This window comes from Chiloscyllium punctatum, chromosome 44, assembly GCF_047496795.1.
Source record: "Chiloscyllium punctatum isolate Juve2018m chromosome 44, sChiPun1.3, whole genome shotgun sequence".
NCBI lineage: Eukaryota > Metazoa > Chordata > Chondrichthyes > Orectolobiformes > Hemiscylliidae > Chiloscyllium > Chiloscyllium punctatum.
In genome coordinates this window covers 48548232-48575281 of record NC_092782.1, presented here as the reverse complement: position 1 = coordinate 48575281, position 27050 = coordinate 48548232, and the positions used below count along the sequence as shown (strand labels likewise).

Below are 27050 nucleotides of genomic sequence, written 5' to 3'. Positions count from 1 at the left end.
GAAATTACAGCAGGTCAAGCAGCATCCATTGAGAGAGAGTAAGCTAAGGTTTTGAGTCTGGATGACTTCATCTGAGCTTCTTCAGAAAGAGTGTCCTGCATCAACATCATGGGCTTCTGCAAACAAAACCCAATAAAGAGAATATCGGGAGAGGAAGTGATGCATATATGAGAGGCATCTTCCAATGAGGAAAGGGAAATCAATGATCGCATCACCATCAGGAAGTTGCTCGCAGACGGAAAGAGGCCAGGGCAATGGTCCTATAATACAGACAGATCGATGAAATGTAATTGCTGACCGATTCCAGGGCAATTGATATGCCTTTCCATGTTTGCTTTTCTGTTATGACTTTAAGAAACCAGCTGGTTGCCAGGCTGCTGCTTTTTTATGGGACAAACATAATGAATTGAAAATTGTTTCATTTTGTGCTATCCTTTTAAATAGAGGGAACTTCTTAAATTTCATTGTGCTAGTACTGTGATCACTGAACCTACACTGCTGTGCATATTCTTGCAACCACCTTCTCCTGTCCAGAAGCATGATTCGGGCACACAGACCCTTGATTACATTTTTCTATGATCTGGCTGATGTGACTCATAAGTTTGTTCCGTCATTATCCCTACAGTCCTGAAGAATATTTGGCTCCTTAATTGTACTGCTGCAATTGCTCAGCATCTTCAGTGATTTTGCTTTTGTCATTGTCAGTGGGACAAATACAAACACTTCTTTCCCACCATCACACTCCCTGAGTCAAGGAAATCCTTCCTACCTCAGTAATGCATGTCGTACCTTTTATTCTGAGAATATTTTGCATGGCTATGCAGATCCAGCCTGGCGAGTAATCTTTCCTTATATACCCTGAAGAGCTCAGCAACATTTCTTCATTACTTACATACACTCTACAGTAACCACAATGTCTCCATCCCAAGCCCAGTTTCCTCATACTATCCTTACTGGAAAACATCTGTGGCTATGAGAACCATCTCATGAATGTCAAATGTAATCCCCCAATGCTCGGTCTATGCTTTGCTGGGTCATGAGCACATTAAGTACGTATGTTGCTGATAACATTAGAAGACCAATTGAAGACCAACGTTGTCTTCTGATGGGAAAAACACTATTTATTTTTCTTCGGACAATTACGTCAGCTTCTTGCTTTAAGCAAAAGTGAGGACTGCTGATGCTGGAAACTAGAGTTTAGATCAGAGTGGTGCTGGAAAAGCACAGCAGGTCAGGCATCAACCAAGGAGCAGGAAAATTGACGTTTTGGGCAAAAACCCTTCTTCTTGCTTTGTCTATCATAATATCTACATGCAGTCCATACATCCACGGCTGAAGAGTAGGGAATGTTTTGACTGCTTTAATTACAGGTGTCCACTGGAATCTTGGGACTGAGAAGCCTATAGCACTCCTGAGAGTATGGGCTGGAAAGGTGCTGGCCCACCCCCTTGATTCTGCCAGGCAATGAACTCAGTGGCAGAGGAGAGATAAAGAGGCAGGGTACCTCTGGAATGTTCTGAGATAAAGTTCCTGGGTGCTTGGGTTTGCATTCCCTCTCCTCCCTAAGGGTACTTATTAGTGTAAAGTAGTCTTTTTAAATGAAGGGAATCTGGAGTGAGGGTGGATGCCTTCCTCCTCCCCGTCACCCTTTCCATGGAACCATCTGTAATACAAGAAGGTTTGAAAGGGACAGCAAGTGACATTGTGATATGTAAGAAAAATAATTACTGTTTAAAATACAGAAGCTTCAACAACCTTACTAATTAAATCAGACTTATTAGAGGGACCAACTTTAAGTCTAATCTTGCAAAAGCAGCCAAGCACTCACATGCTGGAACCACAACAAGAAACAGAAATTAAGACAGCCTCCTCCATATTTCATTCTAACGAGAGCCTCTGATTTTCGCTTGTCCGTCCCTGCATGTGAAACATATTGCTTATGGCCTAGTGCAGAGGCCTAGTGCATGTGGCACAGCAGCTACCTGTCATCCAGCAGTTCATCAAGTCTCAGAGACCTCTTGCATTGCTTCTTCCTCTGGCTATGGACTCAGGTCAGTGATGTGCTGACTACACTGTGACCCATACTAGCCTACTTTAGGTGATGGACCCACCAAGGTAAATATCTGTGTTGATGGAGGGTGCAGATGAATGCCAGCCAGTGCATCTTCTGAGATTTCAAATATATCTTCCTCAGGTGGTGGGGCTAATATTAGGAAGTTTTGGCTTTTGTGCTTTGTCCTTTTCTCATGCCACTAGTACCTTCAGTAAAAAAGAGAAAAAACGATTTGCTGAACATGTACATCCTTTTTACAGACAAATATCTGACACTATCTGCTGATTTGAGAACTTCCCGAGAACAACAGGCTTCCCTACTAGTCTCTTGTGACATTCTTATCTCCCCATCAGTACAGGAATAGTCAGAATCCTCCCTTGCCCATTGTACGGGTCGTTGATTTATGTATCAGGTATCTCTCCACTGCTCTGGGCTTACTTCCCTTTTTTTTATTTCAAAAATATACTTTATCCATAAAATTATTTGGATCTCTATACAATTGGTCATGTCATTCTTGTGCACACATTACATTGCTTTACATCCAGATATCGAAATTTATTTTTCATATTTACAAGTCTGTACATTTACTATCCAGCTCTTCTGCTGAGGCATCAGCGGAGCCCAAATGACTGGATGGGCCCCCTGTTCTTCTTTGGCAGGCAGATGTTACACGGTGGTCTTTCCCCACTGCAACTTGGCGGCAGCTGCCCCAAGCTTCAACGTGTCTCTCAACACGTAGTCCTCAACCTTGGAATGTGCCAGTCTGCAACACTCAGTCGTGGTCAACTCCTTCAGCTGGAAGATCAACAGGTTTCGGACCACCCAAAGAGCATCTTTCGCTGAGTTGATGATCCTCCAGGCACAGTTGATATTGGTGTGCGTCCGGGGAACAGACCGTAGAGCACAGAGTCCCGTGTCATGGCACTACTCGGGACGAACCTCGACAAACACCACTGCATTCCTCTCCAGACTTCTTCTGCATAGGCACATTCCAGAAGGAGGTGTGTGACAGTCTTGTCTACCCCCCCCCCCTGCCCACACAGCGGCTTCGAGGGCAGCATGCGGTGCGACAGAGAGTCCGGGCATGCATAAAGGATCTCACAGGCAGAGCCCTTCTCACCATCAGCCAAGCCATGTCTTGGTGCTTGTTGAAAAGTCTGGGCTTACTTCCCTTTTGTAACAGATCCTGTCCAGCAGATAGAAAAGAGACTGATTACAATCAGTGCATGAGTACTTTATGTGCATACGATCCATGGCAGCTCTTAAGCCCCTATCAGTAAGTGATTAGGAAATGCACTGCCCATGAACGGTTGGAAAACCGATTGCATGAGGTGTCCATCAAGCATTCAGTTCACTTCATCCATGTGGTGTTGACGTTTGCGGGTGGTCATTCTATAAGATACATGTGTACAGTGACAGAGGTAAACTGAATGATGCACTAAAAAGTTTCAGTTTACAGTGAGTAGATAATTAGATTACTTACAGTGTGGAAACAGGCCCTTCGGCCCAACAAGTCCACATTGCCCCGCCGAAGCACAACCCACCCATATCCCTACATTTACCCCTTATCTAACCTTATGGACAATTTAGCATGGCCAATTCACCTGACCTGCACATCTTTGGACTGTGGGAGGAAACCGGAGCACCCAGAGGAAACCCACGCATACACGGGGAGAACGTGCAAACTCCACACAGTCAGTTGCCTGAGGCGGGAATTGAACCCGGGTCTCTGGCGCTGTGAGGCAGCAATGCTAACCACTGTGCCACCGTGCCACCCACTTACTTATCTTTATGGAATGCAGGAGATTGTTCATCCTCTACCAGCACCAAATATGGCTTGTTTTGTGCAGGTCACAAGTATTGACCTACTTGCAACCTTATTCCAAGTCTCGGGGTCTGGGAGGGCTTCTTTCATTGGGGATGATGATCTTCCTTCTTTCAGGGACATCCTGGACTTCTTGCAAAGCATTAACTGTATGGCCTGTTTTTGTCTGTGTGAGACATATCTGGGGTGGTGGGGTCAACCAACTCTGTGAAGCTGCAGGCTTCCATGGAGTGAAGGTGAGTACCTAGGTGGCATCTGATCCTTTGTTCCTGGACAATCCCAGTGACAGTGAGAATTTCTGGTCACCAACTTACCTAAGATTCACCATTAATGTGCACAATAATATGCATGCATAAGTAATCAGCTGAAAACCACGTGAAAGCTCAAGTCTGAGTAATAGTGACAATTTCTAATGTGCCTGATACCATTACAGGAATCCTGAATGAAATAACTCCTAAATTGTAAAATATATAAGTAGAATGAACTCGAAAAGAGTCTTTTAAGTTTGTTAGTTTTTGTTTGAGAGTGTTGGTGGGTTTGTGTGCTACTAGGATTCCGAGGGGTCTTAGTAGTCTGGCTGTCATTTCTGAGACTTCTTTGATATATGGTAAAGTGGTTAGGGTTTCTGGCTGTGTTAGGTCTGCTTGTCGTGGTTTGTTCCTGAGGAATCTGCGGACTGTATTTTTTGAGTATCTGTTCTTCTTGAATACATTGTATAGGTGGTTCTCCTCTGTTTTCCGAAGTTCGTCTGTGCTGCAGTGTATGGTGGCTCATTGGAATAGTGTTCTGATACAGCTTCATTTGTGTGTGTTGGGATGGTTGCTGGTGTAGTTAAGTATTTGGTCAGTGTTTATCGGTTTTCTGTATACGCAGGTTTGTAGTTCTCCATTGTCCTTTCTTTCAACGGTGACGTCCAGGAATGCGAGTTTGTTGTCGGTTTCTTCCTCCTTAGTGAACTTTATGCCTGTGAGGGTGTTGTTGATGATGTTAAATGTCTCTTCTATCTTGTTTCGTTTTATGATGACAAAGGTGTCATCTACGTAGCGGACCCAATTTTTGGTTTGTTGGTTGGTAGGGCTCTTTGTTCTAGTCTTTGCATTACAGCTTCTGCTATGAATCCTGATAGCGGAGATCCCATGGGTATACCATTGGTTTGTTTGTAGATTATGTTGTTGAAGGTGAAGTGGGTGGTGAGGCACATGTCCACTAGCTTCATGATGTTTTCATTGGTAATGTGATTGATGGTGATTGGGGTGATGGTCTCTTCTAAAAGTGTGGTGAGTGTTTCCTTTGCCAGGTCGATGTTGATGGAGGTGAACAGTGCTGTTACGTCGAATGAGGTCATTGTTTCGTCTTCCTCTATTTTGATGTTTTTGATTTTTAGGAATTCCTGGGTGGAGTGGATGGAGTGCTGTGACTCTTCTACTAGGTATTTCAGTCTTGCGTGTAGTTCTTTGGCCAGTCTGTAAGTTGGTGTTCTGGGTAGTGAGACTATGGATCTGAGGGGGGCTCCTGGTTTTGGATTTTTGGTAATCCGTAGAATCGTGGGGTGTTGGTCCCATCTGGTTGCATTTTCTGGAATTCTGTCTTGTTTAATTGTCCGGAACTGTGTAATTTTCTTAGGAGATATGTAATTTTGTTTCCTAGTTTTGGGGTCTGGTCTAGCGCCACCTGTTAGTAGGTGTTGGTGTCTGCGAGTAGTGCATTGGCTTTCTCTATATAGTCCCTTCTGTTCAGGATGACTGTGAGCCAACCCTTGTTTGCAGGAAATATGACGATGTTTTTGTCTTTTTTGAGGTTTTCTAGGGCTTTCTTTTCTTGTGTGTTCAGTTTGTTTCCTTCCCTCTTTCGGCTCAGAGTAGGTGCAACTGTCTGTCTGATCATTTGTTATGTTTCTTCCGAGAGATTGTTGTCCTTCAATGTGGTTTATAATGCCGCTAGGAAATCCTTCTTGTCAGCGTCTCGGTAATTGAAATTTAATCCTTTGACTAGTACCGCTTTTTCTGTGTCTGATAGGGTCCAGTCTGATAAGTTCTTTATCCATGCCTCTGTGTTATCGGTTTTGTCTTTGTTTGTGAGTTTGTCAAGTTTTTTCTTCAGGTCCTGATTTTTCTTTATCTGTGTTTGTCGTTGTTTGGTGTTTATGGCTCGTTCTACCGCGTCTGTCCATTCTTAATTTGTTTCTTATTTGAATAACGGTTTTTGGCGTGCAATTTCCCTGTTGTATTTTCGGAGTCTGTGGTGGATGTCATTGATTAGTTCTCGGAGCATTCTGCGGCCGTTTCGTTCTGTTAATCTTTTGGCTTGAGGTGCTTTTATTGGCGGTTTGTATTGGAGACATTTTGGCAGTACTTGTTTTCTCAAACATTCATGCAGGAAGTACAGTTGTTCGCAGGTTGAACTCTCTCGGATGGCATTCCTTTCCCATCTTCGGGCAAGTTGTAGCGTGTTGCACCTATTGGGTTTTGCAAGGTTTGTGAAGGTTTGTCGCTCAGGTTGAGGTTTAGGGTGTAGGTTTGCTCGCTGAGCTGTAGGTTTGATATCTAGATGTTTCATTACCTGGCTAGGTAACATCATCAGTGACGACTTCGAAGTGAAGTGAAGCTGTTGTCTCCTGCTTTCTATTTATATGTTTGTCCTGGATGGGGTTCCTGGGGTTTGTGGTGATGTTACTTCCTGTTCATTTTCTGAGGGGTTGATAGATCTATCATCTATTTCAAGTGCACATTCTGGAATCCAATTTGACAGACAGATTTGATAGGCAGTAAAATCCTGATGCAGAAGAATATATACACATTGCTATCATATTATATCTTTAAGCACCCACTAACATCTGTAAACAGAAGTAGCATGACTGTCTGCTGAAATTAATAAGTTAATGAAAAACATATATATATTGGCATTGGAAGCAGACAATGGTTCATTACATTGATTCCAGGGATGGAGGGATTTTCTTATGAAGAGAGGTTGAGTATGTTGGACTTGTACTCAATGGAGTTTAGAAGAATGAGACAAGACCTTATTGAAATATATAAGACTATTAGGGGGCTTGACAAGATGGGTGTCAAAAAGTTGTTACCCATTTTGAACAAATCTAGAACCAGAGAGCATAACCTTAAAGAAAGGGGGTGCCCACTTGGGACATAGATGAGGAAGAATTTCTTCTCTGAGAGCAATGAATCTGCAGAATTCTTTACCGCGGAGGGCTGTTGAGGCCAATTAGTTAAGTACGTTCAAAGCTGAGATAGATTGGGTTTTTGATTAGTAATGAGATCAAGATTTTGGGGAAAAGGCAGGAAGATAGAATTGAGGATTATCAAATCAGCCATGATCTAATTAAATTACAGAACAGCCTCAATGTGCTGAATGACTTACTTCTGCTCTTCTATCTCATGGTCTTATGGACTAAAAAGATAATTGTATCCCAAAAGAGTAAGAGCTAATGGAAGCCAGATTTAGACCAATGTCATGTTGTTATGGACCATACTCAAACCACTCAAAATATATTAAGAAGGTAGCCTGATCCTAACTTTTTCTTCTTTTAAAGGTAAGTGTGAGATGCTGTGTTCCAGATGCAATTCGATTGGTCAAACTACTTGACATTAAGCAAAACACAATTTATTCAAACAGTATAGTTAAAATACAACAAAAGAAAGAGGAACTTGAAATAATTTAACTTTATTGGAAAACTTAACAGAATAATAAATTATTTTACTACTCAACAGTAACTTTTCCAATTTAGTAACATCCCATAAACGCATTCTTAGCAAAAGGCAAATTAAGAAAAAAACAGAATTATCTTACATGCAACTCCAGCAGCCCAGGAGGAAAAACATCCAGGGAAAATTTAGAGAGCGTAGCAGCTGAGAGAGATTCACTACCTTCCAGCCCTGCTGAATTACAGCAACAACTGCTGTTGAGAAAACTAAACATCCTGGTTCTGTGAGAGCTTGACCTTGCCCATTCAGGTTCTATTGTTCCAACTTGAAAAAAAAACCCGAAGGCATCACAAGCTCTTTACTCTAGTGATTTTGTTAAACTGCCTGGTACCTCTGCCTTAAAACCTTTCTTCAGAAAACAAATGACAAAATAATCTCTTAAAGTCATCACAATATTTGCCCACAAAGAGTACCCAGTCTTTGTAATTAGGGGTGCAGGCTACTAAGGTATTCTTTTCCCTGACAATAAGTTCCTCCATCTTAAGGGCAAAAACTTTCTTTAAAAAAGGACTAGGATAAATTATGCAGAGATATCATGGATAAATGATGCATTAGCATCATTAGTATCATTAACAAATCAAAGATGGTTTGACATCTCTAATCTCAACTGAAACAAAAAATACTGATATTTAATTTCCTTTTATGAACCAGGAGACCCTTTAATAGAAATAACAGGAAGCAATTATATTTGTGATTGGTTCAACAACGAATTGTTCTGTGACATTGATCAAGTTTAACTATAATACTTATTACCTTCTGAAATACATTAAGTGGCTGGAACAATTGCTGAAATAGAGTCTAATTCAATGTGCACCACTCATTATTTCCTTAAACTTGTATCTCCAAACAGATATGTTGAATAATAAAGATTTAACGGCCACATTTTTTAAGAAGAAGTTGCTTTTGGAGAACCCATTACCAGGTAAATTCTGCATATTAGCATCTTCAGCAATAAGTCACATTTCCTGTAATCAGTGGCTTTCTGTGCTAACTGAAAGATTTCATTCTTCAAGGAAGAAATGGGAGCTCAATAATATATTGCAAAGTATAATCAATAGGCTATTGGATGAAAGTGACCAAAGAGAGAGACCAGAAATTAATTACAAGTTCTAATCTGTACTGGGCCGTGAGAAGCTCCAACAACTACTACCAGCACCTTAAACCTTACACTGTTTGACACCTCATGTTTAGAGGTCTTTAAAGTAACTGACTGCTTTTGAATGGATGTGACAAAAATCTGCAAAAGTAGTTCTCCCATCCAATCCTCATCCTGCCATTATTCAGCTGCTGACCATTTTTATTAAGATTTTCACAAAGCCCGATAACTTTTTGGAAATAACTTTATGCTTCTAGTTAAAAGATGAGAAAAAGATTAAGAAGATTTCACATTTGAAGACATTTACTGTAACAAAAGACCAAAATCTCTGATAATCGCTACTGTTATAGGCAATTTATATTTTAAACCATAGAAGAGAGTTATCCCTATTTATATTTAATAGGACTCAAATAAAACTTCTGGTCATGTGTTATTCAGTCCCTTAACTCCACACAAATTCAATCTTTTCAATCAAGAATGAGCTTCCATCCATATTCTGACATGGAGAGTTATAGAGACTTTCAGCTCGTAGCTGCTCACATTCTCCCAATTACTAACTGTGTCTGTGCACATTCATGGACAGCCTAGAAACCATTCCCCTCTCAAACTACATTTTCATAGCAATGTAAATCACATGGGTGTTGTATCCAGGCAGAAGTGTTGATTAGCTATTCTTGAATAGCCAAAATCATTTTCATATTTGAAATAACTGCCCAGTTTCATAGAACAAAGAACAATACAGCACAGAACAGGCCCTTCGGCCCTCGACCTGTGAACTAATCTAGCTCCCCCAACACTATCCCATCATCATCCATGTGCTTATCCAAAGATTTGTTTAAATGTGGCTGAGTTAACTACTTTGGGAGGCAGGGCATTCCGCTTCCTTGTCAGCCTCTGACATCTGGCTTAAATCTATCACCCCTCAATGTGTAGCTATGCCTCCTCATACAAGCTGATGTCAACATCCTAGAAAAAAGACTTTCACTGTTTACCCTATCTAGTCCTCTGATCATCTTGTGTGTCTCTATCAAATCCCCTCTTAGCCTTCTTCTCTTCATTGAGAACAGATCGAACTCTCTCAGCCTTTCCTCATAAGACCTTCCCTCCAGACCAAGCAACATCCTGGTAAACCTCCTCTGCACCTTTTTCAATGCTTCCACATCCTTCCTGTAATGAGGCAACCAGAACTATACACAAAATTCCAAGTGTGGCCGCACTAGTGTTTTGTATAGTTGCAGCATGACATTACGACTCCGGAACTGAATCCCTCTATCAATAAAACATAACACACCGTGTGCCTTCTTAACAGCACTATCAACCTGCTTGGCAACTTTAAGGGATCTATGTACATGGACTCCAAGATCCCTCTGTACATCCACACTATCAAGAATCTTTCCATGACCCAGTATTCTGGCTTCCTGTTATTCTTACCAAAGTGAATCACATTTATCTGCATTGAACTCCATTTGCCACCTCTCAGCCCAATTCTGCAGTTTATCTATGTTCCCCCTACAATCTGCAACATTCTGTAACATTGTCCACTAAACCACCAATTTTAGTGTCATCTGCAAACTTACTAACCAATCCACCTATGCCTGCGTCCAAGTCATTTATAAAAACGACAAACAGCAGTGGTTCCAAAACAGATCCTTGTGGCACATTACTAGTAACCGGATTCCAGGCTGAATATTTTCCATCAACCATAACTCGCTACCTTCTTACAAAAAACCAGTTCCTAATCCAAACCGCTAAATCTCCCTCAATCCCATGCCTCTGCATTTTCTCCAACAGCCTACCATGTAGAACCTTATCAAAGGCTTTACTGAAGCCCACGTACACCACGTCAACTGCCATACCCTCATCCACATGCTGACCTGCCCTTGACGAAACCATGTTCACTATCTGCAATCAAATTATTACTTTCTACATGATTATAAATCCTATCACTTATAATCTTTTCCAAAGCTTTTCCTAAAACAGATGTAAGGCTCACTGATCTATAATTACCTGGGTCATCTCTACTGCCCATCTTGAATAAAGGCATAACATGTGCAATCCTCCAGTCCTCTGGTACTAAACCTGTAGACAATGATGACTCAAGGATCGAGGCCAAAGGCTCCAACATCTCCTCCCTAGCTTCCCAGAGAATCCTCAGATAAATCTCATACGGCCCAGGAGACTTGTCTACTTTCACTTCTTCTAGTATTGATAACACCTCTTCCTTACTAACCTCGATCCTTTCCAGTCTAATATCCCATACCTCATTCTTCTCCTCTACAATATTCTCCTTTTCCTGAGTGAAAACAGATGAGAAATATTTGTTTAGCACCTCTCTGATCTTGACAGGGTCCACACACAACTTCCCACTTCTGTCTTTAACTGGCCATATTCCTATCCTCGCCATCCTTTTATTCCTCACATACCTATAGAAAGCTTAAGGGATCTCTTTTATTCTACCTGCTAAAGACTGCTCATGTCCTCTCCTTGCTCTTCTTAACTCTCTCTTTAAATCCTTCCTAGCTAATCAGTAACTCTCCATCGCCTCATCTGAACCATCTCATCTCAACGTCACATTAGCCTTCTTCTTCCACTTAACAAGAAATGTAATTTCTTTAGTAAACCACGGTTCCCTTACCTAGTCACTTCCTCCCTGCCTGACAGGGACATACCTATCAAGAACACGCAATATCTGTTCCTTAAACCAGCTCCACATTTTGATAGTCCCCATCCCCTGCATTTTGCTACCCCATTCTATGCATCCTAAGTCTTGCCTAATCGCATTATAATTGCCTTTCCCCCATCTATAACTCTTGCCCTGTGGCATGTACCTATCCCTTTCTATCGCTAAACTAAACATAACCAAATTATGGTCACTCTCTCCAAAGTGCTCACCTAAAACTAAATCAAACACCATTACCAAACATCAACCATTATCATTACCAAGCACCAGATCCAATGTGGCTTCCCCTTGTGTCGGCCTTTCGATATATTGTGTCAGGAAACACTCCTGCACACATTGGAAAAAACTGATCCATTCGGCGTACTAGAGTTATAGCATTTCCAGTCAATGTTGGGGAAGTTAAAGTTCCCCATAATGACCACTCTGTTCCTTTCACTCCTACCCAGAATCATTTTGCCAATCCCCTCCTCCACATCCCTGGAACTCTGCGGAGGCCTATAAAAAAACTCCCAGCAGTGTGACCTCTTCTCTTTCTAACCTCAGCCCATACCACCTCAGTAGATTAGTCCTTGACAAAAGTTCTTTCAGCCACCGTTATACTGTCCTTGACTAACAAAGCTATACCTCCCCCTCTTTTACCGCCTTCCCTGTTTTTAATGAAAAATCTAAACCCTGGAACCTGCAACATCATTCCTGACCCTGCTCTATCCATGTCTCTGAAATGGCCATAACATCGAAGTCCCAGGTCCTATCCATGCTGCAAGCTCACCTACCTTATTTCGGATACTTCTGGCATTGAAGTAGAAACACTTCAAACCAGCTTGCTGTCTGCCAGCACATTCCTGTGACCATGAAATCTTGTCCATGCCCTCACTACTCTCATTCTCCTGTGCACTAGATCTATACCTCAGGTTCCCATCCCCCTGCTATCCCCACAATCACCTTGCACTGTCTTCCCAGTAAAGCAAATAGAACCTCTTTAATCTCCTATAGCCAAGTTAGGCATACTTCAGAACGGGTCATATGACCCCTTAAATTAAAAGGAGTTGAAAATATAACAATGTTATAAATCTCATAATTGTAATACCTTCTTGAGAAACAGAGATCTGTATGGCAACATACTGAGGAAGGTGAATCAAACTTGCAAGATACTCTCAAGCTAATCAAATCCACAGAAACAGTTTCTTGTCAATTGCAACTCCAGACCCCATTGGACACAAATCAGTGTTTTTGAGAACGTCAGCGTCAGCACTTTGAACTGCTATCTTTGGGATCTTTGCAAGTTCCCAAAGAGTTTCAATTCAATGCTTGGATAGCAGCAATCTTGTGAAACTCTTTGGGGTACTGCTGCAAAGATGTAATTCAGCTGACTCCTCAAGTGGTTCAGTAAATGTGTAGAAAGTTGCAATGGGACATTGATGGATCAAATGGATGTTTCAAACAGTAGTAGATTGAGTTCAATGTGGATTGAAGAAAAATAGATCAGAATACTCTCTAAACAGCAATAAGTGTGCAGAAGGAGTTCGAAACATAAAAGCATAGGACGGCATGCAGCACAGAAAGGGGCCATTTGATTAGATTACCTACAGTATGGAAACAGGCACTTTGGCCCACACAGACCCTCTAAAGAGTAACCCACCCAAACCCATCCCCCTACCCTATATTTACCCCTGACCAATAACTCTATGGGCAACTTAGCATGGTCAATTCAACTGGCCTGCACATTTTGGATTGTGGGAGGAAACTGGAATGCCCAGAGGAAATCTAAGCAGACACAGGGACAATATGCAAACTCTACACAGTCAGTTATCTGAGGCTGGAATCAAACCCAGGTCCCTGGCACTGTAAGGCAGCAATGCTAACCACTGAGCCACCGTGCAGCCCCAAACTGGCTGATGAAGAATTATCCAGGCTGACGCACCTTTGATCTTTGTAGGTGTAGGTTATGGCAGTTCAACCTGCAGATCCATCAGCTTTCTTAGTGCGACTTCCCTCATGATTGGAATTTCATTCATTTGCACTCTCTCTTCAACCTTTTGCTGTAATGTTTATTGTATCCCCTATAGAGAAGATAGATATGAGTATAGACTGAATTTTTTTAACCCCTTTTACATTAGATAAGCTATCTATCTTCTTGTAAACATAATAAGACCAAAAGACATGAGAGCAGAAATTAAGCTATTCAGCCCATCGAGTCTGCTCTGCCATTCAATCATGGCTGATACGTTTCTCAACCACATTCTCCCTCCTTGTAACCTTTGATCCGTTTAACAATCAAGAACCTATCTATCTCTGTCTTAAATATACTCAATGATGTGGCCTCCACAGCCTTCTGTGGCAATAAATGCCATAGATTCACCAATCTCTGGCTGAAGAAATTTCTTCTCATCTCTGTTCTAAGGGGTCTTCCCTTTACTTTAAGGCTGTGCCCTTAGGTTCTAGTCTCTCCTGCTAATGGAAACATCTTCCCAATGTCCAGTCTATCCACACCTTTCAGTATTCTGTAAATTTTAAATACATCCCCCTCACCTCATCCGTCTAAACTTTGAGTGTAGACCCAGAGTCCTTAAACGTTCCTCATACGTTAAGCCTTTCATTCGTGAATCATTCTCGTGAACCTCCTCTGGACCCAGTTTAGATTAGATTAGATTAGATTAGATTAGATTACTTACAGTGTGGAAACAGGCCCTTCGGCCCAACAAGTCCACACTGACCCGCTGAAGCGCAACCCACCCCCCTACATTCCACCCCTTCACCTAACACTGCGGGTAATTTAGCATGGCCAATTCACCTAACCTGCACATTTTTGGACTGTGGGAGGAAACCGGAGCACCCAGAGGAAACCCTCGCAGACATGGGGAGAATGTGCAAACTCCACACAGTCAGTCGCCTGAGGTGGGAATTGAACCCGGGTCTCTGGTGCTGTGAGGCAGCAGTGCTAACCACAGTGCCATCATGCCGCCCACATCTTTCCTGATATATGGGGCCAAAGATTGCTCGCAATATTCTAACTATAGTCTTACCAGAGAGTTTTATAGCCACAGAAGTACATCCCTGTTTTTGTATTCTAGTCCTCTCGAAATAAATGCCAATATTGCATTTGCCTTCCTAACTATCTGGAAGGAAGGACTCCAGGACTCCTGTCTTACCTTGAATTTGTGGACTTTGCCCCTTCAGTAAGAAAAGCTAAGCTGACATTACTGCTCTACTGCCTTGCCTTTTAGCACAGACACAAAGCGAGAAAACTTGAGATGGTTGTCAGAAATTGTCAGTCAAATCAGGAGAGATAACCTTTGCTCAGCAGTTCTGGCACACTATGTCAAGGGCCTTGGACTTAATCAGTCAGCCATTCAGGGCAATCAGAGTCAGGATGCTGTCTGCATAAGGGGTGAAGTCTGAATGTGAAGCAGCCCATCACTACTCTTTCTGCCCTACCATTACCTCCCCAAAATCAATCAAGTTAGTTATTCATGATTTTCCTGTAACATTTTGGCATATTCAAGCAGGTTGTTCTTAATCAATCTATCCTCACCAAATTTCAGTTAATTTTGTCCTGGATTATTGTTTTCAAAGCTTCTCACCACTGAGGCTAAACTGATTGACTTGTAGTTTATGGGTTTATCTTTAGTCTATTTTTGAACAAGGGTGTAACATTAGCAATGTTGGATGTTATCTCATGGCGTCTTCAGTACAAGACATTGGACGTTTTGCCAAGTTGTATAAGACATTGTTAGCACAATATCTACAATATGAAATTTAGTTTTAGAACAAAAACAGCAACTTACATTTGTATAGTGTTTTTTATTATAGCAATGTCCCAAGGTATGAAATGCATTGCCTGAAAAGGTGCTTCCATTCAGGCATTCAACAGGGTGATCATTTGTATAGAAATAGTTTGCAAGGGTATGGAGATAAAGGAGGAGATTGACACTATGTAGTGGTGCTCATTTGAAGAGCTGGTGCTGGCACGTTGTGCCAAAAGGTCTCCTTCTGTACCAAAAGGTCTCCTTCTGTACCAATTCCTGTGAGGTCCTTCACAAGAATGCAATCAAACAAAATTTGACATTGAGCCACATAAGAAGTTCTTCACAGGGGCTGAGTTCATTAGACCAGATTTTGAGCAGGGAGGTCAAGTTGGAGAATTTCCCAATCAAGTCACACACTCAGGAAGTTATGATGCAAGCACCACAATTTTCATTCCAGGCTGAGATGGGATGAAGGGAGGATGAACTCTGTAGAGTGGGGAGTTACAGAAGAATGTGTGCAACGTAGAGTCAAGCCTTCTACCCATGAATGCAAATTAGAATGAGACACAAGGGCTGCCATGTGGCTAGACAGACTTGTTAACTGCTTTAATTCTCTGGGGACATTTTATTCATTTCTTAGTTAACGCTGCACTAGCTGGCACTCACTACTACCCACGTCCTATCAGTGTCAACCCATGCCAACTCAAGCACCCATATCCACTCCCTCTGACTCCTCAGATGTTCCAAGCCAACCATAACCCCATTCACACAAATTGCCTTTTATATTCTCCATACTGTAGTGATTGGAACAATGTCAATAGAATATGAGCTCCCTCATTGGGGTTGTTAGCCTGGTCCAAAGAAGGAGTGCTGTCTGACAGATATAAACAGGAGTGTCATTGGTTCTGCTCTAGAGGTGGCTCTATGCTAGCTGGGTCAGTGCCATGTGCTATGCACATGTAAATAAGGGGTGACTTGGTGATGGGATACTGGTCTATTTGGAGTTAATAAGGTGGCGGTAAGTGAAAAACACACCCTAGCAGCGATTCACTTGCAGCAGTCATTTTGAATTGGGGTAAGCATTTCTGGCATCATGCCACAATTTGGAAAGCTTGACTCATTTGATCCTGCTGTCGAAAACTGGCCTGATATGTGGAAAGAATGCATTAGTTTTCCAGGCAAATGACACTGGGGTAAATAAAAAGCAACAAGTAATTCTCCTGACTGCTTTTGGATTATTAGGAGCCTAACTTTTCCGGAGGCAACCAGATACTAAAAGCTTTAAAGAGTTGATGGATTTAGTTAAGCAACCTGAAGCCTTCTCTAATTCTGAGATGCTATTGGTTTTATCCAACGGTTTGAGAACCAGGGGAATCCATATCTGATTTTTTGATGAGATTAAAAAGACTGGCAGAGGCATGTGGTTTGGTTTAACCATAAGTGAGATGTTGAGAGACTGTTTGATATGTGGTATTAATGGTGTGACCATGCAAAAGCACCCTCCAGCTGAAGCACAATTGGACTTCAAAAGGTACCACAACTGGCTTTGTCATTAGAAAATGCAGCAAGTGGAGCTTATGAGTTACAAAGAATGCTAATGAATGTGAACACACTTACCAAGCTGCCTGAGTTTGGGAAGCACATCTTGAGTGAAGGCAATTGCACAGCCCCACTCAGGACATATCCTGAACAGAGGGACCCTAGGTCAGCCCACAGCAAAACCCCAAAACAAAGTCAAGCCTCGGCCAAACTGTTAATTTTTTTGTCAGGATCCAGGTCAGCAAGCCATTGTAGTTGCTTATGATTGTAGTAAAAGGCTCAGGCCCAAGCCTGATGGAGTAAAATTGGTTGAGACAGATCCAACTTGATTGACTCAACATTTTTTGATTAGATAATGGCTGTCTCAGTGAAGTCCTAGTTAAATACCCAGGTGTTCTTCAGGAAGGTCTAGAAACTATCAAAGGGTCCAAGGCCATCTTACATATTGACCAAGAAGCAATTCCACAAGTCTGCAAAGCCCACCCAGTGCCATTTGTCTTACCCGCAAAAGTAGAGGCAGAAACCATTGGGCTGGAAAGCGATGGAATCATCAAACTGGTACAATTTGGAAACGGGCAGCAACAGTCATACCAATTGTGAAGTTCAGACTGGTCGATTCACCTTTGCGGGAATTTCAAACAAACGTGAACTACTTTTCACAGCTGGATAAATACCCAATCCCTCTGGCGGGTGTGCTGTCCTTCGGGTGTGCTGTCCTTCACAAAGCTGATCATGAGCCATGCGTACATGCAAGTGCAATTACATGAGGATTCCCAGAGGTATACCTCAATTACTACCCATAAACGTTTGTACCAATATATGAGACTGCCTTTAAGGGTATCATCAGCCTGTGCCATTTTTCCAGCAGACATTGGAGAACATTTTACAAGGTCTTTTCAAGGTCTCCTTTTATCTAGATGATGTACTAATAACTGGGAAGACCTTATAAAGAGCATTTAGAGAACTTGGACATAGTGCTTCAACATTTCTCCTAGGTGGGGAATGCCTTAAGAGAGAAAAATGTGTTCCAGGCACCCCAAGTGACCTAATTCGGCTACAGAGCAGACAAGATTGGGTTACACCCATTGGAGGATAAAGTGAGGGCAATCAAAGTGACCTGGCTCCCACATCAGTAAGAAGCTTAGGTCTTTTCTTGGGTTATTATGCAAAATTCATAAGTAATTTGGCTTCCATCTTGGCACCCTTACATTTGCTATTGGAAAAAGGCCAGCCTTGGAAGTGGCCTTGTAGCCAAGATGTAGCCCTTAGGGAAGTGATGAAGCAGCTATAATCATCTACGGTGTTGACTCACTACAATCCCAAGCAAGATGTAGTGCTGACATGTAATACCTCCCTGTATAACCTCAGGGTAGTGTTGGCTTACCAGTGGTCCAGTGGAGAGGAAACCTGATAGCATATGGTTGATGGCAAATGAAGATACACCTGGATGTGTCTCTTCGATGTGAGGAAGTTCCACCAAACCCTTAATGGACATAATTTTGTAATAGTACAGACCACAAAGCTTGCTATGGCTACTAAAAGAGGACAGGACCATGCCACCAATGGCTTGAGGTCAAATTCAGCAGCAGGCTCTTATTCTGAGTGACCTTTATTATTCGGGGTTGATATAATGTCAGACACAGGCCTCCTCTCAGCGAGAAAGACAGTTTAGTTCAGGTGACAAAGTTTGGTGTCAAAACCACGGGAATGGCCATGCATGGATAAAAGGCATGGTTAATGTGAGGTCAGGTCCTATGTAGTTCGGGTTGGAGAGGCGGCCCAAAACAAGCACATGTACCTCATAAAAGTTGCATTCTCACAAATGGGGCAGCAGCAAAACATAACCGGCCCCTCAGAACATCCAACAAGGCTATCAGAATCAGTGGGTTCACCCCTCCACCGAGGGTTGAAAAAACCTGTGAGGATGAAATGGACACAGTAGATGTTGCAGCCTGACACCAATACCGCCTGAAGAAGATGGGTTTTGGTCGAAATGCTCTGGCCAAAGAGGCAGGCTACAGTCCGGTACACACCGCCTGTATCTGAGGCATGTTGGACAAACCAGATCTGGTACTAAAACGACCCAGGATAAGCTACAAGAAAAAGAATCAGCATGCAGTGTGGGAGAGATGTAGAAATTGAAACAATGTCAGTCAGGTGGATGTCATAGAATATAAGCTCCCTGTGTGGGGCCGTTAACCTGCATCTTCATGGCAACTTATTACACCCCAGTGATTTTCTATGGCTTCTTATAGTCCACTGCCATTGTGGTGCTTCTCCCTGCTACACCATCCATTGCCCTTGTACTCTCCATGCTATTATATATAGTGTGCATCATGGACAGAGCTCAGGAACCAAGCTAAGGTAAAATAAAACTCAAAATATCTATTAGAAACTTCACTATATATAAAAAAACTCATTCACAAAAGCCCTTTGGACATATTTAAATCTCCTCAAATATTTAATCCTTTTCAAACAAACATTTATATTCAAAACCCCACATCAAGGACAGCTTATCCTTTTCTCACCTTTTGAATTATCAATCAAACTGAATTTACAACTTCCTCCTTCCACCCACAGATAATGACAGACAGTAGAAGCAATCAGGCAGTAATTATAGCACTTAGGATTATGTCCATAAACATCTATTGAAACTCTAGACCTTTTTTTTTCCATTTACAGACAGGCAAGCATATTTCTTTTCAAATTTTATGGGGCAGGAGATTTAAGTAACTTGACAGTTTTGCATATCTTCTCCAACTTTCAGATATTTGTATCTCCACCACAAAATCATGGGACACATATTGCAAGTTGAGGTAGCTTCTTGAACAAAGTTCAAATCTGCTAGGCCTATGGATTCAGTTCAACGGGCTCAGCCATTTCATAATTTGTGTCTTTATGCTTCAGGCCTATCCATTTCCCCTACCAGTAAAAATGGAAAATGCGACGTGGCATTTCTAGATCTAGGTGCTGTTCTGCCATTTTTAAAGCTCCAAGCAGTTCCCAACACTGTAAAATTCTGTTTTTTGGCAAATGATTTCAGCAATACATCTAGGCACTAACAGTGTTCTGAAATGAAACATTGGCTTTGCCCATGTTTAGTGAAAGGCACCATATCAATAAAGTGGTTGACACCAATGCAAGGTACAGTCATTCAAAGGCATGTTAAATGAATAAACAGCCAATTAAAATGCCTGCTAGGGGTCATTAAAGAGACTTTAGGCCATCTTGGTGCCTGGTGCTACAATTACTGCTCCCTTCATACAGCAACCAATTATTTGGGAGTAATCATAGCATTAAGGTCAATTTCAAGTGTCACTTAAAGTGATATTCATCACTTCATGACCATTACTGTTACAGCTGTGAAGGTGACTGCTGAAACAGTCCAGGAAAAGCATTTTATCAAGACTGTAAGTACAGTGATAAAGGAAAATTGCATTCAGTGCTGGATAGGGTGAGGGCAACCAAATATTGGACAAGTTTTAATTATTTTATATGTGGAACCTACCATGCATCAAATGAAACAATATAAAATAAATTAACAGTCATTCATCTCTTTATGGTTTGTGGAATCTTGCTCGGCACAGAATGACAGCTCCATATCCATACATAGCAGAAATACTGTTATTATTTTATTGTATATGAAATACTTTAGGCCAAATAAACAAACCCTTTCTTTTATAGATTAAAGTTGATTAACACAACATAGAGGTACTCCTTTGAAGAAAGAAGCACACATTGAAATGTTACAAAAAAACCATGGGAGAAAATTTGTTGGCTTTCTATAGAGAAATCATAAAGACATTCTTCATATTTCTGATTTAATTATATTACCTATGCCTGAAAAATACTAATTTTTCAATTAAAGTTAAAGTCCCATTCCCTCATTTGAGAGGGAGATGGCTGGTGTTGAGGTTAACCTTAATATCACTATGGAATTGAACCTGTCCTATTGATATTACATTGCATTGTAAACCAGCCATCCAGCTAATCGAGCTAACCAACCCTCAGTGTTTCAATGAACAAATTACATATTTAATTCAAAGAAAGTGGTTTGGATGGATATGGACCAGATGCTGGCAGGTGGGACTAGATTGGGTTGGGATATCTGGTCGGCATGGACGGGTTGGACCAAAGGGTCTGTTTCCATGCTGTACATCTCTATGACTCTATAAAAGGGTAGACTGGGCAGCAGTGAGTTATATAAACAATCAGTATAAGTTCACTGGCATGATAATTATACAAGGTTGTTTCATGGCATTTTCATTTTTAAAAAGTGTTTCACTGTTGAATTAAAAGCAAAATATTGTGGATGCTGAAAGTCAGAAAATAACAAAGAGAATCCTGGAGAATTTCAGCAGATTTGGCAGCATCTATGGAGAGTGAAACAGAGTTAACCTTTTGAGTCTGGTCTTCTTCACTGGTGCCTGAGTTGAGGACAGATTGATTATTTGTTTTTCTGTTTCTATATTTGCACAGTTCCTTGTAGCCAGCCAATGGATGAAGGTTCCTGTTCACACTATGAGCTACTGTGGTATTATTCTCCTGAAAGGAATGAATGCAGACCATTTGTGTACAGTGGATGTGGAGGGAACAGCAATCGTTTCTCTTCAAAGCAAGAATGTATAGATAGATGTGTGGAAAGAAAGAAGGTATTTGTGTGTTTTTGATATATCAAACTGATGATTTCAGTTTACTTTTTTAAAATTGCATTTTGCTATTCTCGGCATCATTCACTCCTGAGCCAACAATACCATTTATCTGATGGACTGTAAGGTTATCCTATTTGCTCCAGTGATCAGAAAATCTAAACAAGCAAAAATTTCATATTTCTCATATATCCAGCCTGCTGAACTGACATGGATAATTAGCAGAGCTTTGTACATTATTTGCTCAAAATTGGGTTGCAATTTAACACTGGGACTGGCATTTTTCGGTAAATCTTCAAACAAGTAAAGGACTTATTCTCATCAGTCTGTATTTGGTTCTCTTATAGGCAGTAGATGTGGAAGAACAGTGTTTCTATCCACTATGCCCCTGCTACTGTAAGGTGAGGTATGGAAGTTCACAGATGTTCATCACCTGTACCTAAACTGCAGTTACCTTCCTTAGTTCCATAATTGGAGTCCACATCAATTTAATTCTTATTTGATAAAAAATACAACTTCTCTATCCTATCCTAAAAATGTGAATGCATGAGAGGCTGTATGTGAATCAAATTGAATAAATACAAATAGAAATGACTGAATATCATGTAGTCAGCAATATTGATCCTGTTACATGACCCCCTTGTTCAAAGTAATGGACTGAAAGCCCAAAAGTATTGATTTCCTGAACATCCGGCAAGATTTGCAGGTGGTTTGGGGGGTGGGGGTGTTTAGGAATTCAAAATGCTGTTGGGTAGGTAATTACATGGGAAATGGGTTAAATGAGAGTAATATGGCCTCCTTAAAAGCTTTTCCCAACTGACAAATCACCTGAGAGTACTTTTGCCACCTGTCTCTTGTCCCACCATTGTTTAAGCTGAGAGTGAGGTTCTGCATTACCAATCCAATTACATTACACTATACAACAGTCTCCACCTTGGAATTTAAAACTGCCCTTCTGGTTTCTGAACTTGTCACACCAAGACGAATCCTTGAATGTCCCACGAAGTATAAACGCTGGCCAGCCAGCAATGCCCACATTCCACAAACTAAAAAAAAAACAAAAAAAATTTTTGAATTTAGCATTATTCAAGGAAGATCTTTATGAAATCAATTTCATGAAATGAAATAAGTTAACATGATTCCTGATCTGTGGAAGGAATATGCTTGATGGATTAGATAGCCTTTTTGTTTCCCTCCTCTTAAAAAGCTTTCTCATGAGCCATTTTCCTGGATCTTGGGCTTCAAATGCATACTGATACTTTATTTTGTACCATCACAATCTTGGTATTCACAAATTAGATGGGGGGTTTTAAGCTGATCTGTACCTAAACTCCAATTATTCTCCATTGTTCCATAAGATTCCATTTAATTGCTCTTGCGAGAAAGCTGATTATGGAAGTGGAAGGATTTTTCCTTCAGCAATATTAGATTAGATTAGATTGTCTACAGTGTGGAAACAGGCCCTTCAGCCCAACAAGTCCACACTGACTTGTAACCCACCCAGATCCATTTCAGTCTGACTAATGCACCTAACACTATAGGCAATTTAGCATTGCCAATTCACCTGGCCTGCACATCTTTGGACTGTGGGAGGAAACCCATGCAGACACAGGGAGAATGTGCAAACTTCACACAGACAGTCGCCCAAGACTGGAATCGAACCTGGGACCCTGGTGCTGTGAGACAGCACTGCTGACCACTGAGCCACCTTGCCACCCATATGGTGGGCATTATTTCAGATTTTTCTAAAAGGCATGAAAAGATGACTGTCTTTAATTTTTTTATCACAGGATTGACACCAGGAAGATAAATGATGACCACCTTCTTATTGTACTCTGACCCAATAAAGAATTGATACTCAGTGAGTGTGCCCCTGTATTAAGACATGGAATGACAATTTGAATGAGTTGGGAAGAATCTTTTTCATGAAGACTGACAGCTCCTACTATACAAAGGCCAATAGCTGGGAATGTTCTAATTGTAGACACCTCAATTTATAGGAGATTCAAAGAGGTTACTGTGTGATTTTAACTACTAGTGCACCAATGATCTACATGTGTGACATGTTTCCTGCTTAGATGTTCAAAAATTAATTAATTTTAATATTTACTTAAAGTTGAAGAAAACCTTACATTTTTCATTTGCTATTGATGATGATATGTAGCTACTTTCATTTTCTTCCTATATTTTGTTTTGATAAAGAAGCAAAATAAAAGTTGACAAAATATGGGCAAACATTAAACAAGTAATGTTGAGATATAAAAATGATTAAATGATAAGAATTCCAAAAGCTTTCTTTTAACAAATGAAAGATTGTAAACTGGTTTTCACAACAATATCATACCAATGTATATTCTCATCATGGCATTTTAAGGGACATTGCTCATTTGTGTAGTAACATAACGCTTCAGACTTGAGGTGCACTGAGCTTCGTTTGAGTACAGCTACAGAAGGGAATAGAGGGGTTTTTATTCTCCTCCTTTACAGAAAAAGAATTATATTTGTTGGTTGCAACAAATGTTATTATATATGTAAATCTGCTATAGTAGCAAGTTTATTTACTCTGCTTACCTTTACCCACATTGCTATATTGTTATGTTACCTCACTCCTTTCTCTTTTGATCTCCATATCTCTCAGCATCTGAAACCCACCCTCAAGCTGTACAATTGGCCAGGGTACTGGCCCTGTCCTCATTATGGGGAAGCCATCCTAGTGGAACAGCTCCCTCTTCCTTAAGCAGCAATGACCTGAGAAACAAAACTCACTCTTCCCATGCCACATTTTGTGCCATATGTTTAATTACATAATCTGCTTAATCCAATATTATTTGATGATTATCTTTTGTGTTCTGCATTTTAATTTGGATCCGAAAAAGTTGGAGATGGGGATTGTGAGAATGAGGATTAAGTACAACAATATCACCATTTTCAGCCCAGTCACTGGCCATGCTCATGATGGCAACCTTTATCAAACCCATTAGTGAAAAGTCAAGCGACCATGTCTGTTCCCTGCCAGCTAGCCCCTGCTGTCTCTGATTATATGTCAATTTGTCTTGCAAGAAGTGTACAGATCAGTGTGAAACAATCTGTCTGGATGAATTGGCTGTCATGGTTGTACAACTGGCAGTGCATGCGAACTCTGAGTTGTGGATGACAAACTTGCATCAATTCTAAGTGTATGAGAATGAGGCAAATCTAAGAATGTTAGGCATACGTCAGGATTGTTAGAAATTGCTGGTGGGTGAGTGATGGAGTGTGGTGCACTGAGTTACTTATGAGGGAGATGATGCAGTGGGTGGGATATAGTATTTGAATATACATTCGAATATACATTCATGACTTGATCACGTGTCAGGGCATTAAATTTTTGTGCATCACTGCATCAGAATCTTTGAGGATTGACTTTTGCCATTGACTGCCATAGTTACCTCATCATATTGCCTTGCCAAAGTTTGCCTACATGATGCCCTGTGGATGGATCACAGATCACCTCCTCTCCACTTTCTCCAACAAGATATCCAGTGCAGCATCAGAAAAATTGAAATCATGGTCTATTTCTTGTTGTACTCTGAATCATTTTCTTTTCCCCTGCTCAGACACTTCTATTGTTCCATTCAGTACACATCACCCTTTAAGTAGAACAGGCTGGCTGTAAGTAAATCAAACTAGGATTAGTGCTACTAGCCTCCTCATGGACCATATACTGACTCAATAACACATTTAGTGCCAGCTATATACAGAAATTATGGAAATTATCAGGCAGCAAAAAGGTTGGTCAGTTGCATCATAAGCAGTTGACATCAGTTAATCTTGCATTGTGATTTCTAGATTGATCTTCAGAAATGTGCAAACTTTGTTTTGTTTTATTCAAAAAGACCTTTTGGAGAAGAGTACTGAAGTGGGACAAATTGGAAAGGTCTCTCAAGGAGCTCATACTACTTCAGTGGCTAAATGGCCTTCTTCTGTGTTATGTGATTCTTTGATCACAGTACTATTTTCATGTGATTCCATGAGAAAAATCAATTTTCTCTTAATTTATTTTTGAACAAAAAACTCCACTACAAGGTCTGCTTTTTCTGTTTTGGTTCTTGATATATTTGGAATATGTCATTAACCTATAATATGCAGTGAGATGAAATGCAATTATCATTGTAATATGATTTGTATGGAACAATACGTTGCAGAATGAATCAGCTGATATGGTGTTACTGTTGGATATGTGACATGAGTCCTGTTTGCAGTCTTCAGCTGAAAAATGCTCACTTAAGCAACATAAAAGAGATTTGATTGTGCCTGCAAAACTGTACCCTAGCCCTACACAAAACTCTCAATAAAAGTGAGAACCTGGTTAAAAAAAATACTCTGAACATTTTAGTCTCCAAAATGTATATTCGAAAGGAGGTACAATATTATTTGACCATTATTGAACATCGTTTACAGATGGATGTAATGATTATTTACATTGAAATGCTTTTCTCATTCATGCTTTCTGAACATTATTTCTATAATCATATTGCAATAAATTTTGTGCGAAGAATTTCTCAGTCTTCAGCTTGCTGCAGTGTCCCAGCGAAGCTCAGCATAAGCTGGAAGAATAACATCTCATTTTCTACATGGGAAATCTGCAGACTTTGGGATTCAAAATCAACCATTAAAAATTGGATCCATTGGAAATAGAGGGGTCACTTCTGCATTCAGGTCTCAACTGCCACTTGCAAAGTCATGTAGCATTTTTCCAATTTTGCAGAAGTCTACTCTGAGTTATCTGTGCTTTATTTAGTTGCAAGGATTCATTTTTTTTTAGAAATCCACAACAATAACTCTGAAAGATCACTACTGGGAGTAAAATTTAGGATAGAATACCATCTTTACTTTCTCTCCATCAATACTTTCTCTCTCTGCCATTGAGCATTATCATAGAAGACCAGAGTAACTTGAGGTAAATCCTACATACTACCAACAATCCATATATTTTAAGATTCAGCATCTTAGTTTATTCATTTAAAAGCATTGACTTTACTTGATGTAAATTGCAATACTGCCTTAAGTCCTATGTTTGATTTAGAGTTAAGTATAGCAAGATTTTGTGCTTTGGGTGCAAGATTGTTGGCAGAACTTTTCATATGTATTTTGTTTTGATAAATACTTGTGAAGAATTCACTAACAATGACTACTTCATATCCTATTAGAAACAGAAAACTACATATCAGAATTTACAAACCTGTTCCCTAGTATAAATCAACAAGACCACTGTTAGCTCTCCGTGGAAAACACATATTAGTCTAAATATATGACCTTCCATATTTTTATTCATTTGAATAAATTCTATTCCACAAGCAAGGTGTTTGAGGAATCAGTGGTACAACTGTTCAGAAAAGATTTTGTGAATTGGACAAAAGAAGATAGCCATTGAATTAGTTTTATTATTGTGTGGCATTGGTTGATTATTGAGCAAAAGCTTCTAGATAATTTTAGATTATCAGCATTTCTTCTCAGAATAAGCAACTCCCCCACAGGATCTCTATGGCATTTGCATTTGCTAACTGAACAGTATGCTGCACATGATGAACAGTCTCCGGACTTGAAACATTAATGCTACTTTCTTCCCACTGATGCTGCCAGACCTGCTGGATTTCACCAGCAATTTTTGTTTTTGTTTCAGATCTCCAGCATATATAGTTCTTTGTTTTATTTTAGTTGATTGTGACCAATGAGAGTAAATACTGAGGCAATTACAATCTGA

At 40.6% G+C, this 27050-nt stretch overlaps 1 protein-coding gene across 7 annotated transcripts in view; it reads left to right on the top strand.

Moving 5' to 3' along the window:
• col7a1l (collagen type VII alpha 1-like) overlaps positions 1-25674 on the top strand; it is a 428727-nt gene extending 403053 nt beyond the window's left edge. For 6 of the 7 annotated variants that reach the window (XM_072562892.1, XM_072562895.1, XM_072562893.1 and 3 more), the window contains 3 exons: positions 8448-8519; positions 21138-21310; positions 23098-25674. In XM_072562892.1, coding sequence (XP_072418993.1) covers positions 8448-8519; positions 21138-21310; positions 23098-23103 — 251 coding nt within the window. In that variant the 3' untranslated portion in view covers positions 23104-25674. The remainder of the gene's footprint in view (positions 1-8447; positions 8520-21137; positions 21311-23097) is intronic. The other variant, XM_072562894.1, reaches the window with a different exon arrangement.
• The last annotated feature ends 1376 nt before the right edge of the window (positions 25675-27050 follow it).